This window comes from Eleutherodactylus coqui, chromosome 3 (genome assembly GCF_035609145.1).
Source record: "Eleutherodactylus coqui strain aEleCoq1 chromosome 3, aEleCoq1.hap1, whole genome shotgun sequence".
Lineage (NCBI taxonomy): Eukaryota > Metazoa > Chordata > Amphibia > Anura > Eleutherodactylidae > Eleutherodactylus > Eleutherodactylus coqui.
Window position 1 is genome coordinate 228,283,494 of NC_089839.1, and position 16,469 is coordinate 228,299,962.

Consider the following 16,469-nt stretch of genomic DNA (forward strand, 5'->3'; position numbering starts at 1 on the left):
AGTATTATAGTATATTCTTATACACGGGGCAGGTGGGGCAGTATTATAGTAGTTATATTCTTGTGCATAGGGGGCAGTATTATAGTAGTTATATTCTTGTACATAGGGGGCAGTATTATAGTAGTTATATTCTTGTGCATAGGGGACAGTATTATAGTAGTTATATTCTTGTACATAGGGAGCAGTATTATAGTAGTTATATTCTTGTACATAGGGAGCAGTATTATAGTAGTTATATTCTTGTGCATAGGGGACAGTATTATAGTAGTTATATTCTTGTACATAGGGAGCAGTATTATAGTAGTTATATTCTTGTACATAGGGAGCAGTATTATAGTAGTTATATTCTTGTACACAGGGGGCAGTATTATAGTAGTTATATTCTTGTACATAGGGGGCAGTATTATAGTAGTTATATTCTTGTACATAGGAGGCAGTATTATAGTAGTTATATTCTTGTACACAGAGGGCAGTATTATAGTAGTTATATTCTTGTACATAGGGGCAGTATTATAGTAGTTATATTCTTGTACATAGGGGGCAGTATTATAGTAGTTATATTCTTGTACATAGGGGGCAGTATTATAGTAGTTATATTCTTGTACACAGGGGGCAGTATTACTATAATACTGCCTCCTGTGTACAAGAATATAACTACTATAATACTGCCCCCTGTGTACAAGAATATAACTACTATTTATAGTAGTTATATTCTTGTACACAGGGGGCAGTATTATAGTAGTTATATTCTTGTACACAGGAGGCAGTATTATAGTAGTTATATTCTTGTACACAGAGGGCAGTATTATAGTAGTTATATTCTTGTACATAGGGGCAGTATTATAGTAGTTATATTCTTGTACATAGGGGGCAGTATTATAGTAGTTATATTCTTGTACATAGGGGGCAGTATTATAGTAGTTATATTCTTGTACATAGGGGGCAGTATTATAGTAGTTATATTCTTGCACATAGGGGGCAGTGTTATAGTAGTTATATTCTTGTACACAGGGGGCAGTGTTATAGTAGTTATATTCTTGTACACAGAGGGCAGTATTATAGTAGTTATATTCTTGTACACAGAGGGCAGTATTATAGTAGTTATATTCTTGTACATAGGGCCAGTATTATAGTAGTTATATTCTTGTACATAGGGGGCAGTATTATAGTAGTTATATTCTTGTACATAGGGGGCAGTATTATAGTAGTTATATTCTTGTACATAGGGGGCAGTATTATAGTAGTTATATTCTTGCACATAGGGGTCTGTGTTATAGTAGTTATATTCTTGTACATAGAGGGCACTGTTATAGTAGTTATATTCTTGTACATTGGAGGCAGTATTATAGTAGTTATATTCTTGTACATGGGGGGCAGTATTATAGTAGTTATATTCTTGTACATAAGGGGCAGTATTACAGTAGTTATATTCTTGTACATAGGGGGCAGTATTATAGTAGTTATATTTCTGTACATAGGGGGCAGTATAATAGTAGTTATATTTTTGTACAAAGGGGGCAGTATTATAGTAGTTATATTCTTGTACATAGGGGGCAGTATTATAGTAGTTATATTCTTGTACATAGGGGGCAGTATTATAGTACCTATATTCCTGTACATAGGGGCATTATTATGGTTAGTATATTATTGCACATATGCGACAGTATTATAGTAGTTATATTCTTGTGAATAGGGGGCAGTATTATAGTAGTTATATTCTTGTGAATAGGGGGCAGTAACATTGTACGTATATTCTTTTACACGCAGGCAAGATTACAATAATGATGGCTGATTTAAGTAATATATATTCAACCTATTTAGCACATAAATGGGATAATACGATTTTTACAACATCTTGGGACTTTTGAGGTCATTATTGACTGACTGCTGCTTACCTTGATAATTTTGGGGTCGGTGCAACGGCTCTGAGGGGTGCTGACATGCATCCATGGGCTTTCATACACTGGACAGTTCTGGCGTAAGGTGCATTTCTTTTCGGTGACGCACCAACCGCACTCAAAACGGGGATCGGATTTCAAACAGAGTCCACAACTCTCCCGCAGGGCTGAACACTTGTAAAGGTGGGCTGCAGAACAAATCAGACAGTCAGTATTTTCACACGCTGCGCTCATTAATGAATTAATGACATGGCCTTACTAATTAGCGATGTAATACAACTCAAGGCCTTCGCTGAACATGTCAGACAAAATCAAATAACCCGTTTGCAAAGCTCGGAGCAAGTACAGGAGAACAGATGGGCGGCACTGACAACAAATGCCCTAACCTTGTATGTTCTGTGGGTTATCAATGACGAAATTTCCATTCCAGACGACGGAGAGATTCACGGGCAGATCGCTGATGTCATTCCCCTCGTAGCTGTACTGTAAGACAAAAGCAGCGACATGACATGAGCAATCACTGGCAACGCATCACTTATCTGTGTTGTAATGAATGAGGAACAGGAATACGTGAGAGCTACATAAATTAGCGCAGTAAAATCTTGATAATTCTCAGAACCGCAAAGGATTTTGGTGTCAGAAATTCCAAACCATTGGATGCACTCGCCTCTCATAAATGGCCAATGGGAGTCCACAAATCCCCAATGGCATATACTAACAAACTGCCGTCTGCTGAAGCCAGAAAGATGTCCAGTGGAACTACTAAAGAAGACCTCAAGGACAAGTCTATCTGGTAATTGCTGCTCATCTTGTCCCTCCTGGCTCATGAATAGAATGCCAGAATTACAGTGAAGACTGATACTTGCATAAAGAGAGTAGAATGAGAAAAAGAGCACCATGTCTCTATGTACGAATCAACAGGTCTCATTCACATTGGAGTAAATATATTGTGTATTACGGACAGTTTTTAGATGCATGTTACAGATCACTGAATCCCCATTGATTTGCATTAAGGCAGACAGACCTGCGTTTTTCACTCATGTATTTACAAACGTAGCATGCTCTACTTTGGCCTGTATTACAGAACAAAATAGGGCATTAAAATCAGTTGGCCAGCGTAAATACGCATGATACATATGTATTCACTGGGTATTTACGCTGGATATCAAGGGGATCTATTGTGGGGGGTTTTTTGCGAACAAGTGGAAAACGCAGTTTCAGTCCATGAATTAGCTGCGCATTCACACACGGAAATCTGAATACACCATTGCGCACGAGCCCTTAAGGTACGCTCACATGGAGTGTACTACACCACAATACGCTTATGATACACGTCCCCATGATTTCTAATGGTCAACAGTTTCTACATCTTGATGATGTGTTTTTTCCCACGTCACTTTTTCAGTTTCCGCATCGGATTTTGGCTTTGCAATGATAAGGGACTTCAAAATACACGTCGCCAGGTTTGGAAGCGTATTTGGCAGAGAGTATTTTGACGTGTTTGTTTTCCGGCGCTTTAATTACGCAGTGTGAACATACCCTTAAGGGAACACTCCAGGCATGACCCCTTCTAAATATATTACACAGGAGAATACAAGGAGGCACAATTCACTAGAAGAAGAAATATTTCACGATGACCTCACAGGATGACATCACTTCACAGGCAACAAGTCACTTATCACCTTTCACCTTTAGCTGGTGATGCACGCTACATCTCCAGGAATGGAAGGAGATTGTAATAGACATGATGGCAGAGGTGTCAGACTATGGGGTTGAGCATTGCAACCCCCCACCCCATATAACAATTGAACCTCGACCCCTCCCCACCTTCCATTAAGTGAAGTGCCAGGGCTGTAAGATTAATGGCACACTTCATTTACAGCACAGGGATGGAGACTGACAGCCAGAAATTACAATTAAGCATCCGGAAAATAAAAGACGGAGGGGAAAGTAATGGCCGTCAGACCACGCGTTTCACGCTGTATCACAGATCTCCATTTGTATCACAGATCTCCATTACAGACTCACAGTCAGGCGGCCATAATTGCAGCCTCTGTGGCTTCCGATTGTATACAAAAACACACAAAGCCATTTGCAAGCTAAAGCTGGGGGAGTGGGATTTAGCTGTGAAACGCGTAGCACCATTCTAAGTGAAATTGACATTTTCGATTTGTACTCTGACATGTCTCATTTGGGACCCTGGGATTTTCCGAATGCATATAAGCCTACAGCTGTCCGACTACTTAGTGGTAATTTCTGCACCTTGCAGAAACCGTTGCGAAGGAGAAAAAAAATCCAAGGGCTGGACGAAGAGATGGGTCAGTGCTGCGAGCTGAAGAGCGTTTCCCCGAGGTTTCTTTAATCCCCAGTAAATATCAGTTCCTGAATCGTCCTCTTCTATTCTGTTATTTTACATGCTTCCGGAAAAGCGACAAAGTGACAGCCAATATGGAGGCCATCATACTCACCTTTACTACAGTCTTAAATGGCAATTCTTATGCTAGTATAACTAGGTAGATCTGCCAATCAGGATTCAACATCAGCTGAGTGGCCATATGGTAAGTCATACCCAAGAGCACCTGATGGAGGCAGATAACTTCTCTCACTTGAGGTTCGATCCTTCCTTACATTACTGCCTTGCACTAATGGGATGGATGAAGGTGCAGCAAGGTGAAGAATAGGTAAAGTGGAGGCAACACATCAAAGTAGTTATTTTATGGCATGAACATCATATTTCAGCTTAGGATGTACACCTCCTGATTTTTCAGTGTCTGCACAGACCATGTATTACATGGTGTGGTACATGGTGGAGGATTAAAGGGGTTTTCGGACCTTAAAAAAAAAATTAAAAAACCTTGCCCGGGCATAAGGAATGGCATAAAACATAAATAGGCATTATTCAGCCTTCCATGCTGCCTCCAGTCCAGCGCTGCCAATCACCCCCTGCTGAAACAGGAAGCAAAGACGTCACTTTCTTCATTCACACAACCACAGACCTTAATGGTCATGTATAATTCATGCACACGCCTACTGAGGCCAGCAATTGGCAGCAGTGGTCATGTGAACGATGAACATAACACCATTACTTCCCGTTTCAGCGGTGACCGGCTTGGCAGCACTAGACCGGAGGCACAGTGAAAAGTGTGAGAAATGGTCAACTTATTTTCTATGCCAAATTTTCTAAGGTGAGAAAACCCCTTTAAGGCACCATACAGGAGTCAGAGTCCACTGGGTGGTGGGGAATGCGACATACAGCTTTGGATGTGATTGGAGAAGGGGAATGACGTGCAGGGAGCAGTGATATCTGACTAAGCTAACAGGAAACCAACAGATTTCCGACCACAGCTTTGGATGTGGCAGGAGTATAGGGTCAGTACTAGTAATTATTAGGAAGTTATAGTAGCAATGTTTCTGGTGGCACAATGCGCCACTTACCACACAGAGCTCTGCTACATGTGCGTCACACACCACACAGAGCTGTGCTACATGTGCGCCACACACACCACACAGAGCTGTGCTACATGTGCGTCACACACACCACACAGAGCTGTGCTACATGTGCGTCACACACCACACAGAGCTGTGCTACATGTGCGTCACACACACCACACAGAGCTGTGCTACATGTGCGTCACACACACACACACCACACAGAGCTGTGCTACATGTGAGTCACACACACACAGCTCTGCTACACGTGCGTCACACACCACACACAGCTCTGCTATAAGTGCGTCACACACCTCACAGCTACGTGTGCGTTACACACAGAGATCTGCTACATTTACGTGTGACACACAAGACCCCACACAGCTCTGTTTTATGCGTGTTATGCACACCACACATAGCTCTGCTTCATGCGCATGTCACAGACACACACAGCTCTGCTACATGCGCGAGATAAACACACCACACCCAGCTCTGCTACATGTGCGTCTCACACCCAGCTCTGCTACATACATTTGCAATCTGCCTCTGCTGCTTTAGGATCTGTGATAAGGTCATCATCATGTAATAAGGGGCGGAGCAAAGAGCCAGGGAGTGATGACAAGAGGGTGCCATCAATAAGGTGAAGCTAAGATCAGTGAGTGATTACATGATGGTTACTTGATATTATGTATAGATTTAAGATGTAGGGGTGATGTTCAGAAATAGGGTGTCTTTACACTTCATTGCTTGGCGAAGACTGTTGGTAGAAAGCAAAACGTTTATAAATTTCCCTTCGTACAGATATTTTGCACGTGACGTCAACCTTCTTTCTGCTTATTAGGCGGTATTTACATGGATGTGTGCGACATTCATCCGAGAAACTCAGACCAATATCGCGCTCTGAAATCTGTGATTTCAATGCAAGTGGGATGCGGTTTTGTAAGAAGTCGCATTGCATCGCGGTACATGCAAATGTCACACACATGAAAATCACTTTTCAATAGGAAAAAAGTGAAAATCACATCGCACTTATACATGCGAGTTTTATGCGATTTTTAACTGACCCGTAGCAAACAGCGGTGCGTTTTTAGCAATGTCGCCCAAAAATGGAACATGTTGCAGTTTTTCCGTCTCACAGAAAGACTGCTAGAGGAAATACGCCCGTGTAAATAAACCCATTGGAAACAATTGATTCACACATCACACGGGTTCAGTGCGTTCTGCAAACACACACAACTCATGCAATTTTCTTGTCGTTGCGAATTCACACAGGCGATATTCACATGTGATATCTGACCGATTGCGATATGGTCAGATATCTTGCGTGAAAAGAACGCATTGAGGCTGAGTTCACAGGGGGCGGAATTGCTGCTGAATTTCTGTGCGGACTTTCTGCACGCGGCTTTTTAAGGCTGCCTGTCCACGGGCGGGTTTTCATTGCGTTCCCCGCGGCGACAATCTGGCCACGGGGAACCCAGTAAAAGCTCTCCATAGCGTTGCTACGGAGAGAGCTTCCCCCCAGTGTCCACGAGCGGAAAATTATTGCAATTCACCGCTCGCAGGCGGCAATTAGCAGCATGCTGCAAATTTAACGCAATTCTCCGCGGTCAGCCTGTCAGATAGGCTGACAGCGGAAATCCACCTGCCGGCTGCTGCTCCCGGGCGGCAATATCGCAACACCTGTGGACAGGCAGCCTAACCCGGGATAAGCCAGCAAAGTGGACGAGAATTGCAAAAATCTCGTCCACGCGTTGCAGCCAAGCCACACGAAAACTGACATGCAGCGTGAAATTTAAAGCCGCGGCATGTCAACTCTTGCCTCGTTCCCGCAGCGGCCTCTCTTCTCTCTATGGGGAGAGATAGCCGAAGTGGTATGTCAACGGCGAGGTTGCGGGTTTTGAAGATGCGCTTATCCCACGGTCCTGAAAATGGCATTTTGAAGATGCAATGCATTTTTCTCGCAAAATGCTTCACACTTGTAGGAAAAGTCGCAGGTTTGCAAGTGTGCATTTCTGGGGCCGTTACCGTTACCGCACCTGCCGATGTGACTGCCCCCTATGGGCATGTTCACAGAATTCCACAGTGAATTCTACCTCTAAAAGCTGCGTCTTTCTGTCACGGTTTTTGTCAATGGGCAAAACCCGTGTGCAGAATTCCAATGTGGAAACGAGCGTTTGTCTAAATTAGTGACATTTTCTAAGAAAAAACAAAAACCTGTGCTGTAGTCACTGAGAAATTGCAGGTTTGAGACTGGGATATGGTGTGAATCTAGCCTGAGGGCGAGGGAGACAAAGGACGCAGCGATAGATACTACGTCTTTAATATGCGCCAGGTCATTCTCCTCGCCTGGCTCTTCCCCATTTAGTATTTCCCTTCCGTCTGAAGTCGGCTCCTAGTTCTTGACTCGGCCATTTAACTTGTTGATTGCCAAGCTGTCAATATCATTTTACAATGCCTGAGACTCTCGCCTTCCGTCATATTACAAAGTGACAAGCCGTAATTCTGAGATAATGATGCCGTGAATTACTTACAGAGAGATCGAGCGGGCCAGGAGGTCAAAACGAATCCTGACGCTGTGGCTTCCCGCTGCATCGGCTGTGGCAGCAAATGAGATTACATTCCCTCCCAACAAGAACCCAGGGATTGCCCTGCCTGACACATTAACGCAGGCGGATTAACACAAAAACGAGACCGGTTTGCAGAACATCTCAAACGCGTGAGCTGACTGGAATGAGCGTGCTGCAAGCAGAGCCAACTGCAGTCCGCAGAAGCTGCACAAGTCTTATACCAGAGGGCCGACACTTGCATGCATGGCAATATATGGAAAAAACACTCAGGTTTAGGAGGCTCTTTTTTTCCATTTTTGGATTTTTTAAAATCAATTTCATTTTTGAAGCCTATTTAACCCCTGAATGACTGCCCTATAATGCTCTTATGCTGGTTGTTCAGAGTACTGAGCGGCTCTGCACGCTACACCCCTGAAGCTTGGGAGACTATAAAGGGCTTTAGCCATGGGGTATTGATCGGATACCAATAAGGTCAGCCTCTGATCACCCTAAACCAAGCGGTCACAGCAACTACATACCTCTATGGATATTACCAAAGGGAGGGGGGCCAGGGGTGACGCTAGCGCTACAGATCTCTAGGGAGGGTCCACTATAACGGATCATGCTCTGAGGCCGGAATCGCACACTTCTGTCGCAGGCGGTGTGTTGTAGTGATGTTTTGCTCTCCCTGCCTGTATAGGAACTCTGACGCCGTGTGCAGGAAGGGAGCTGCAGCGCTGACCGGTCGCTGGGTGAGGATAGTGGGTTTTTATGTATAGACCTCCACTTTCTGACTCTGGTCGCAGAGGGCGATAGATCCGGAGCCTCAGATTCCCTGCTCTACCAATGTTATCAATCATACTGGCCTATATAGGAGATTCCGGGGGTAAGGGGGAACAAAAAGGGGTCTCTCAACTGGAGCATTATAACTATGGGGCTTAGGTTGAGCATTATTATTCCAAAAGGGGACACTCAAAGGGGGAATTATTACTTTCAAGAGAGGATTACTGCAGGTGTTATTACTATGTGGGGGCACAAGGGGGGCCCTACAGAAGAAACGGCGGTCAGTCATGTGCGTTGTGTCTCAGACTGCAGCAGTGATTCCACCTGGAGCCTGTGAGCGGCCATGTCCACAATGAGCAGCACATGACCGCCACTGCTTCTTCTGGTTTAGAGCGGCAGGCACAGGGACTGCAGTGCTGGACAGGGAGCCGCTGGAAATGGGGCGTATTCAATTTTTTACTACATTTCATGTGATTTTAAGCCTGTAGAATTTTTTCTTTATGTCCCAGAAAACCTTTTTAAAGGCAGTCTGTCACCTAGTTTTAGCCCTATAAGCTAAGTTTATGGGCTGACAGTAGGTGACCCGATGAGTCTAGGGACGTAAAGTCTAATTCTCACCTCCCCAGTTGTTCCCATGATGTAGGCGCTGAATGCTACCGCTCAATGCACCGTTGTCATGTTATAATGTGTGGACTACTTAGCAGCGCCGCACTATGTAGGTGAGGGAAAAAAAGCACGAAAAACATGTCTTTCTACATCCTCCACCCAAAAAAAATAATTGAACAAAAACAATACACTTCAAAATAGTACTTTAAAAAAACGCCTCATAAAACTTGATTTTTGGGAAAAATAAAATAATTTTGGCTTTCAGAATGTATGCGTAGCGTCTACAGAGTGAAATATAGTTTTTACCATAAGGCAAGAAGTGAACAAAAAACAAAAAAAAAAGTTAAATTGTTGTATTTCTGCATCACCCACAAAACAAAGATTAATAATCGCTCCTCAATAAATTATATGTAATACAAAATGGTGTAACTGAAACCCACAACTTGCCCTACAAAAAACAAGCCTTTATGCAGCCGCATTGATGGAAAGAAATAATAAAGTTATGGCAGTCGAAGCGCGGCAAAGAAAACACAAACTTCAAAATCAGACGTAGTTCAGGATTATCAAAGTTAAACTTCCTCAGCTCAGAGGCCTCTGGAGGGCGCTCTGTTACTCCAAATAAGACGACATTTGGACAATGGCCACTTCAAACAATGCACTTGCCATAAAATAATTTAGTTAAAGAGTTGCTGATAAGTGGCGCTGTAGCCGACCAAGTCCACCATGCCAGACCTGCATCAGCGTCAGATCTGAAGGGCAGCATCTGTCAGCATGATGAAATCATTAAAGCAGACTGTTCAGCGGTGGAAAACATGGTTTTGTGAATGGAGAGCATTGTTGGAAACTAAGGTGGACCTACTGAACATTTGTAGCATCATTTGCATAGCTACAGTGCCACCTATTGGTGACTTTTTTTTACAAAAAAGTGTTTTTTTTCATAAACAGCAAGTGCGTCGTCTGAAAAGGACGTTGCTGAATTTTGTCTCATTTGGAGCAGAGCGCCCTCAAGAGGCCTCTAAGTTTAGAGAATTTTAAATTTGCTAACCTTGTAATAAGTGGTTAAAACAAGACGCACAGAACACAGGAAATTTTTTTGCATTTAACCAGTTATCTAGTTATTCACAATTGAGCAATTTCCTGTGAACAGAATCCATCTGTATTCCTATCAGATGGTTGTTCATATCTTGTGAGGGCCTTTTCTGTGGGCCAATAAATCGGGCACCAACATCTGATTGCCCAATAATCGACCCGTCTGAATATGCCACCTATCACCTGACGAATGAGCAAACACTGGGTCGTAGGGTGATCGCATATTTTGCAGGGCAGGACCAATCATGATTGTCAGTGGCGCATCGTCCCGTGTAAACAGAGGATGTGCTGCCAACCATGATAACTCTATATGGATAAACAATTGTGTGATCGTTCATCCATTGGTAGAGTCTGAATCAGCCTGCGTAAACACCAGGCAGATGAGCGGCAATCACACTGATCAGCACCTTCAGATATCACCCATGTAGGATATTTACACAGATCAAGCCTTTTATCATTCACCCAATCACTGCCCAGTGTAAATGTTGTACAAGCAGACGTTTGTTCATCAGCGGATCCCATCTTTTGCGCAGCTTAAAAAATAATCATTCTTGGCAGCAAACTGCAATGTGTAAGCAAGAGTTGTGCTACCAAGAACAGTGACAGTGAATGGACGCCATGCGGGTGAAAGATTGTGAGAATGACTGTAGTTTTTACTGGTATCGTTTTCGGGTACATATGACTTTTTTGACCACTTTTATTGCAATTCTTTTTTTTAAAATTGCGTTTGCTTGCCGGATGAAAGGGTGTTCAATTTATTAGACGTGTTGATACGGATACAGCGATACCAAACATTTACGTTTGTATTATTATTTTTTTTTTTTTTTTTTTTTTTTTAAGACCAAAAAAGATAAGTGTGCAAAAAAAAAAGTTTTTTCTTTTTAATTTCTTTTACTTTACCTTTTTTAAGTCACTGTAGAGGACTTGAAACTGTGATTGCTCAGATATTACACTGCAGCACTGCTGTACTGTAGTGTATTATCAGATATGTATTCTTTACCATAACAAGCAATGGCAACCCATTGACCCTCTGCGATTACACAGCGAACGGCTGACGACATCATAGAGGGAGCTCCCTCTCTGTTAACAGATGTGATAATATATATTTTTTAACAAAACAGAAGATTGCCAAAAAGTTTTTTTCTTTACTAATTTTCCTTTTATTTTTTTTTACATTTGTTATATGTCCCTGTAGGGGACTTGAACCTGCGATACTATGCTCGTCCAGATAATACACTGCACTATTTCTTATAATTGTAATCACAGGCCGTGGCAGACCCGGACGCCATTGCCTGTTCCTCCACAATTACATGGTGGAAAACCAATGATGTAACAGGGAGCAGCCTCCCTCTGTGAACCCTTTACATGCCACGATCAATACAGATTGCAGCATGTGTTCTCTCCAATCCTCGCTGTTGCAGCAGGACTCCCACTGACAGTTACAGGTACCCTTTGCAGATGGCGCAGGCTCTGCTCCTGAGCACGCGCCATCTACATGCTGTATGTGTACTTCACAGGGACTCATTTCCTCCCAGGACACACATGTATGTCATGTACATGGTTGGACAGGAAGTGGTTAGCGCCTGTGTAAAAGGCTGCTCTATGGATGCACAATTCACACCACAAGGAAGTAATTCTGGTAACACTATATTTCCTTTGTGCTCTAGTTACAGTGTCAGTCTCTTCTTTATCACTTTTGCTAGAAATGTAAAAATTCTCTAAAATTGAAACAAAAATGGAAAACTAAAAAAATGTAAGATTTTTGAACGGTCTTATTTTCCATCTCCTTAAGGAGAGCCAACGCCCTTCTTGACCCATCTTGCACCTCAGCATGTTCTGTAAGTGCAAGGCACACCCAAGCTGGGGTCTCGCACATCTGCTCTGCAAGAAGAGATGACTTCATGTTTCAGTGCAGGCCAAGTGAGCAGCGCAGTCAGCAGGTTAACCACCCCGGCTTTTCCATGAGATTACTCACCAAAATGCTCCTCGACTCAATCACAAGAAGCTCATCACTCTCGTGCCCTGCGGCTGATCCTACAGATGGCTGTCATTAGCAAATTTCACTTTCAAAGTTGAGTAAATAGAAGTCTATTCAAAGACGGCCGCCATCACCCTTGAAATAGGCAATTAAAGTCACGAGGAACCATAAGAAAATGAATTCCAGATTTCCTCGAAGAACAGATTGTGTCCGGAATCTTCTCCACAGCGTCTGGGATGGTTTCATTTATTTGTATGGTTGTTTAAACGTTTATACAGTGGCTGTGCGGCCGCATGTATAGGCGCGCTCACTTGTGGAAAATATTAACAGCCGTTCTTGCTAATCAAACACCTTGAAACCGACCAGATAGTGAAAGAACTGTGGTTGAAAAGACAATATATCTCAGTCTGGGAAGATGTGGGGTCACCAGGGGTTACGTGACCAGAGGCTCTGGGAAGATTGAAGAGATGCCTTGTCAGTTACCCAGGTGCCTCTGGTCACATGATTTCACGGGGAGTCTACCAGGCGCACCTGCCCCTTGTCAGGGGTTTATATATGCTCATTGTCAAATATAAATGATATATATTACACATACAAACACAATATTAGTAACATTCCTCCCCTAGAAGTTGGTGGAAGGGACTGAACCTTTCTCTGTGTGATTGTAACACGGATATAAGTAAGTGATTCCAGTACCAGAGCAAAAGGAGAATTTATTGGGGAAAACTGCCTGCTTGATGGCAGGCTCTAGTTGCCTGTTGGGCCGCCTCTAGTTTGGATACAAGATGTGATACGGGCGGACATGGAGGCTCAAGTATCCTGTTGGGCTGCATCTAGCTTGGGTACAAGGAGTGATAGAGGGAGGCATGGACACTCTAGTACCCTGTTGTACCGCCTCTTGCTTGGATACAAGATGTTATATGGGTGGGCATGGAGGCTCTGGTTCCCTGTTGGGCTGATTCTGGCTTGGATACAAGATGTAGTACAGGTAGGCATAGAGGCTCTGGTACCCTATTGTACTGCCTCTAGCTTGGATGCAAGATGTGATGTGGGCAGTCATGGACGCTCTAGTACCCTGTAGTACCGCCTCTAGCTAGGATAAAAGATGTGATACGAGCGGGAAATGGAGGATCAAGTGCCCCGTTGTACAGCCTCTAACTTGGATACAAGGTGTGACAGGTGGGGCATGGAGGCTCTAGTACCCTGTTGTACCACCTCTAGCTTGGATACATGTAATATGTGTTCGCCATTCAGTAAAAATGACATAACTTTCTTATCTGGATCAGCAGGATTACTGAAATACCAAATTCATACAGATTTTTATTTTTTTTTACTACTTCTTCACAATAATAATGCAGTTTTAAAGAAAACAAATGACTTCACTGCATTCTAAAACCGAGAACATTTTTATCTTTTCTGCAGTGGACCTATTTGAGGGCTTGTTTTTTGCAGGAAGAGCTGTAGTTTTAGTGATACCATTTTGAGGTACATGTGGCTTTTGAATGTCTTTTTATTAAGTTTTTTTTGTGAAGCGAAAAAAAGAAAAAACTATTTTTGCATTACTTTTTAAAATTATTTTTAAGGCGTTCACCATGCGCGATAAATAATTTTCATTGTCTGGGTCATGATGAACACGGTAATACTAATTAGGCGTTTCTTTTTAATATTCATTTTAGTATTGTATGCATTAAAAAACTTATGTTTTTTTACCGAATTTTTCTTCTTTCAATTAAAAACTTGACTGAACTCTCTTGACACAATTTTTTAGTCCCTGAAGGAGACTTGTAGCTGTGACCATTCGATCTCTAGGATAGTACACTGCATTACTTATATAGTGCATTCTCATACGCCTATGTGCACGGCCTATTGGACTCTTCCGGAGGTGGGGCTTTATATGGCAGACTTGGAGGCCTTTTATCAGACTTCCAGGTGCTGTGGGAACTCCTGGTACCTTGCGATCGCTCTTCATGGTGGGTAATTGGTGACAGAAAGAACCCATTCCCCAGTCATCTGCATTACATGCTGCAGTTGCCATTGTGGTACAACTACCAGGATCTGAGGTTTCTCCATTCTTGGTGGTTAGAGCAGGAGCCGGGCTGTCAGTAGTCAGCCAAGCCATCACCTTAAAAAGATGTATGTGCAGGTTTAAAGCCCATTAGTGAGGTCAGTAGAAAGGTGTATTGTGGTCACTCAGGGGTTAAGGTCTATGGCCAGATGCTGCCCTACAAATCCAATTCAATGGCTTTTCCTATAAATTTGCAGATAGGAGGTTGTTTCAAGTAAGTGAATGCTACAGTCCCTCCACCGGAGGGGGGGGCACCTTTTATCTCCAGATAACGCTCCCCCTAGATAAACACATCATTAAATATTTTATGGAGCTCATGCATATGAACAAAATCTCTGGAGAATTCTGGTCCAGCGAAGGTTTACTTACAGGAAATCCTTTACATGACCGCGACCGCTCTGCACGCATTATGGGTTTAATGTGCAGAACTCACTATTCAATATAAAAATCACTCAGAGCGGCATCCATTACCTGAAAATACGATTCATCACCAGAACACCGACATTAAGCAAAAGCGCAGTGCGCTATCTCAAAATAAAGCACTTAACCAGCGCGACACGATGTTATGGAGGAAATTGGGATATATATTGATGGAAACAAATTAAATGCATTGAAAGCTTTTGGGGGAAGAGGATTCATTAAAGCCACAGAGTCAACATTTTAATCATTGATTTTCATTGTGGATTCAGTGAAGTGTTTTGTCATCTGCAGATATGAACTAAACAAAAGCTCCAGAGGGGGAAAATGTATCTACACCGCACATACCGCAAATGGAGGAGCTGGTTATTAGTAGGCTAGGAACCTACACAGAATAGCCCTGTCAGCGCCCCCTGCCCAATATTACAGCAACCTCCAGACCCCAAATTAGAGCTTTCTTGTATGGAAATTACCCCCAGAGTGCGGCATAAATCACATGACAAGTTTTCCGTGGATCAGTTTCAGTGTGAATCCACATTAGATGGGAAAATCCAGCGATCGGAACAACTTCCAACAAGGCCTGGTCACCGGTGGTAGACTAGCTGGCGCCTCATTTCAAACTGTGGAGGGGTTTTCTTGAGTAACAGTGTGGAGAATATACTGAGAATGGCGTGCTCAAGTCAAAACATACAGCAAAAGGGGATCCTGTGGATGGAAACAACTCATCACCGAAAGGGGTCAGAGGAGGATGTCAGGAATCGTTCTGGCCAACAGGCGCTGCAGTCAACCGAACACAATGCTGCCACTCCAACTAACCTGCCTGAACACACAACTTGCTATTCCTTAGCACGGATGGGCTATAACAGCAGATGACCAGTTCCTGCGCCATTATGTGTAAGAGAAACAGAAAAGTGAGACTCCAGCCGGCAAAAGAGCACAAAACTTTTATCCTTAAGCTGCAGAAAAACATCGCCTGTTCCACCGTGCTGATGGGAGGTCAGAATTTGGCACAAGCAGCATGAATCGATGACCCCTTCCTGTCAGCTGGTTAGAACCGGTCAGCACCTCCATCTAATCTGCAGCAACTACAACAATCTTCCTGTCCGCAGGGGCCGATATTCCTGCAGAGCGGTTCCATCACCTTGTAGAATCCACGCTGTGTAGTTACTGCAAATTAGATGGGGGTCTAATGAAGGGGCCGTTCAGTGTATATTGAAGGTAGACAAAAGGGCACAAAAGGCACCATTACGCTGTAAAGGCACGCTTGGACTTCTTCAATGGACTTAATAGAGTTGAAGTGCCGGACATAAAATACACACGTCATTGATTAAAAAAAAAGCACACCCTCCTGTACGCAGAACCTATCCCATGATTCGAAACGCAGGCTTTCGATGAAAAGTCTGAACGATCGTCTTTACTTCTGGGTGGACAACATGGCGGCCCCGCTATCTGTCCTCCATCAATCAGTTGTGAGATCCAGGGTCCGCTGATGCTTGTGTTATTACCAATCGCTCCATTCTAAGTTCTCTTTAAGAACAACCTCGGCTGATTCCAGATTTGTTTACGGTCAGCGCTGCACGAAGGGCGCAAATGGTTCGATTAAAAAGGATTTAGCTGCTTGAAGATGGTGATAAATTTGCTTTCTGGCAAAGAAAAAC

General features: G+C 43.2%; 1 protein-coding gene across 2 annotated transcripts in view; it reads right to left on the bottom strand.

The window, feature by feature from the left end:
- Positions 1 to 16,469, bottom strand: part of PLXNA1 (plexin A1) — a 330,066-nt gene that overhangs the window by 65,416 nt on the left and 248,181 nt on the right. For both annotated transcript variants that reach the window (XM_066597033.1, XM_066597035.1), the window contains exons 11-12: positions 2,285 to 2,381; positions 1,896 to 2,086 (exon numbers count right to left, since the gene is read on the bottom strand). In XM_066597033.1, the coding sequence (XP_066453130.1) occupies positions 1,896 to 2,086; positions 2,285 to 2,381 (288 nt within the window). The remainder of the gene's footprint in view (positions 1 to 1,895; positions 2,087 to 2,284; positions 2,382 to 16,469) is intronic.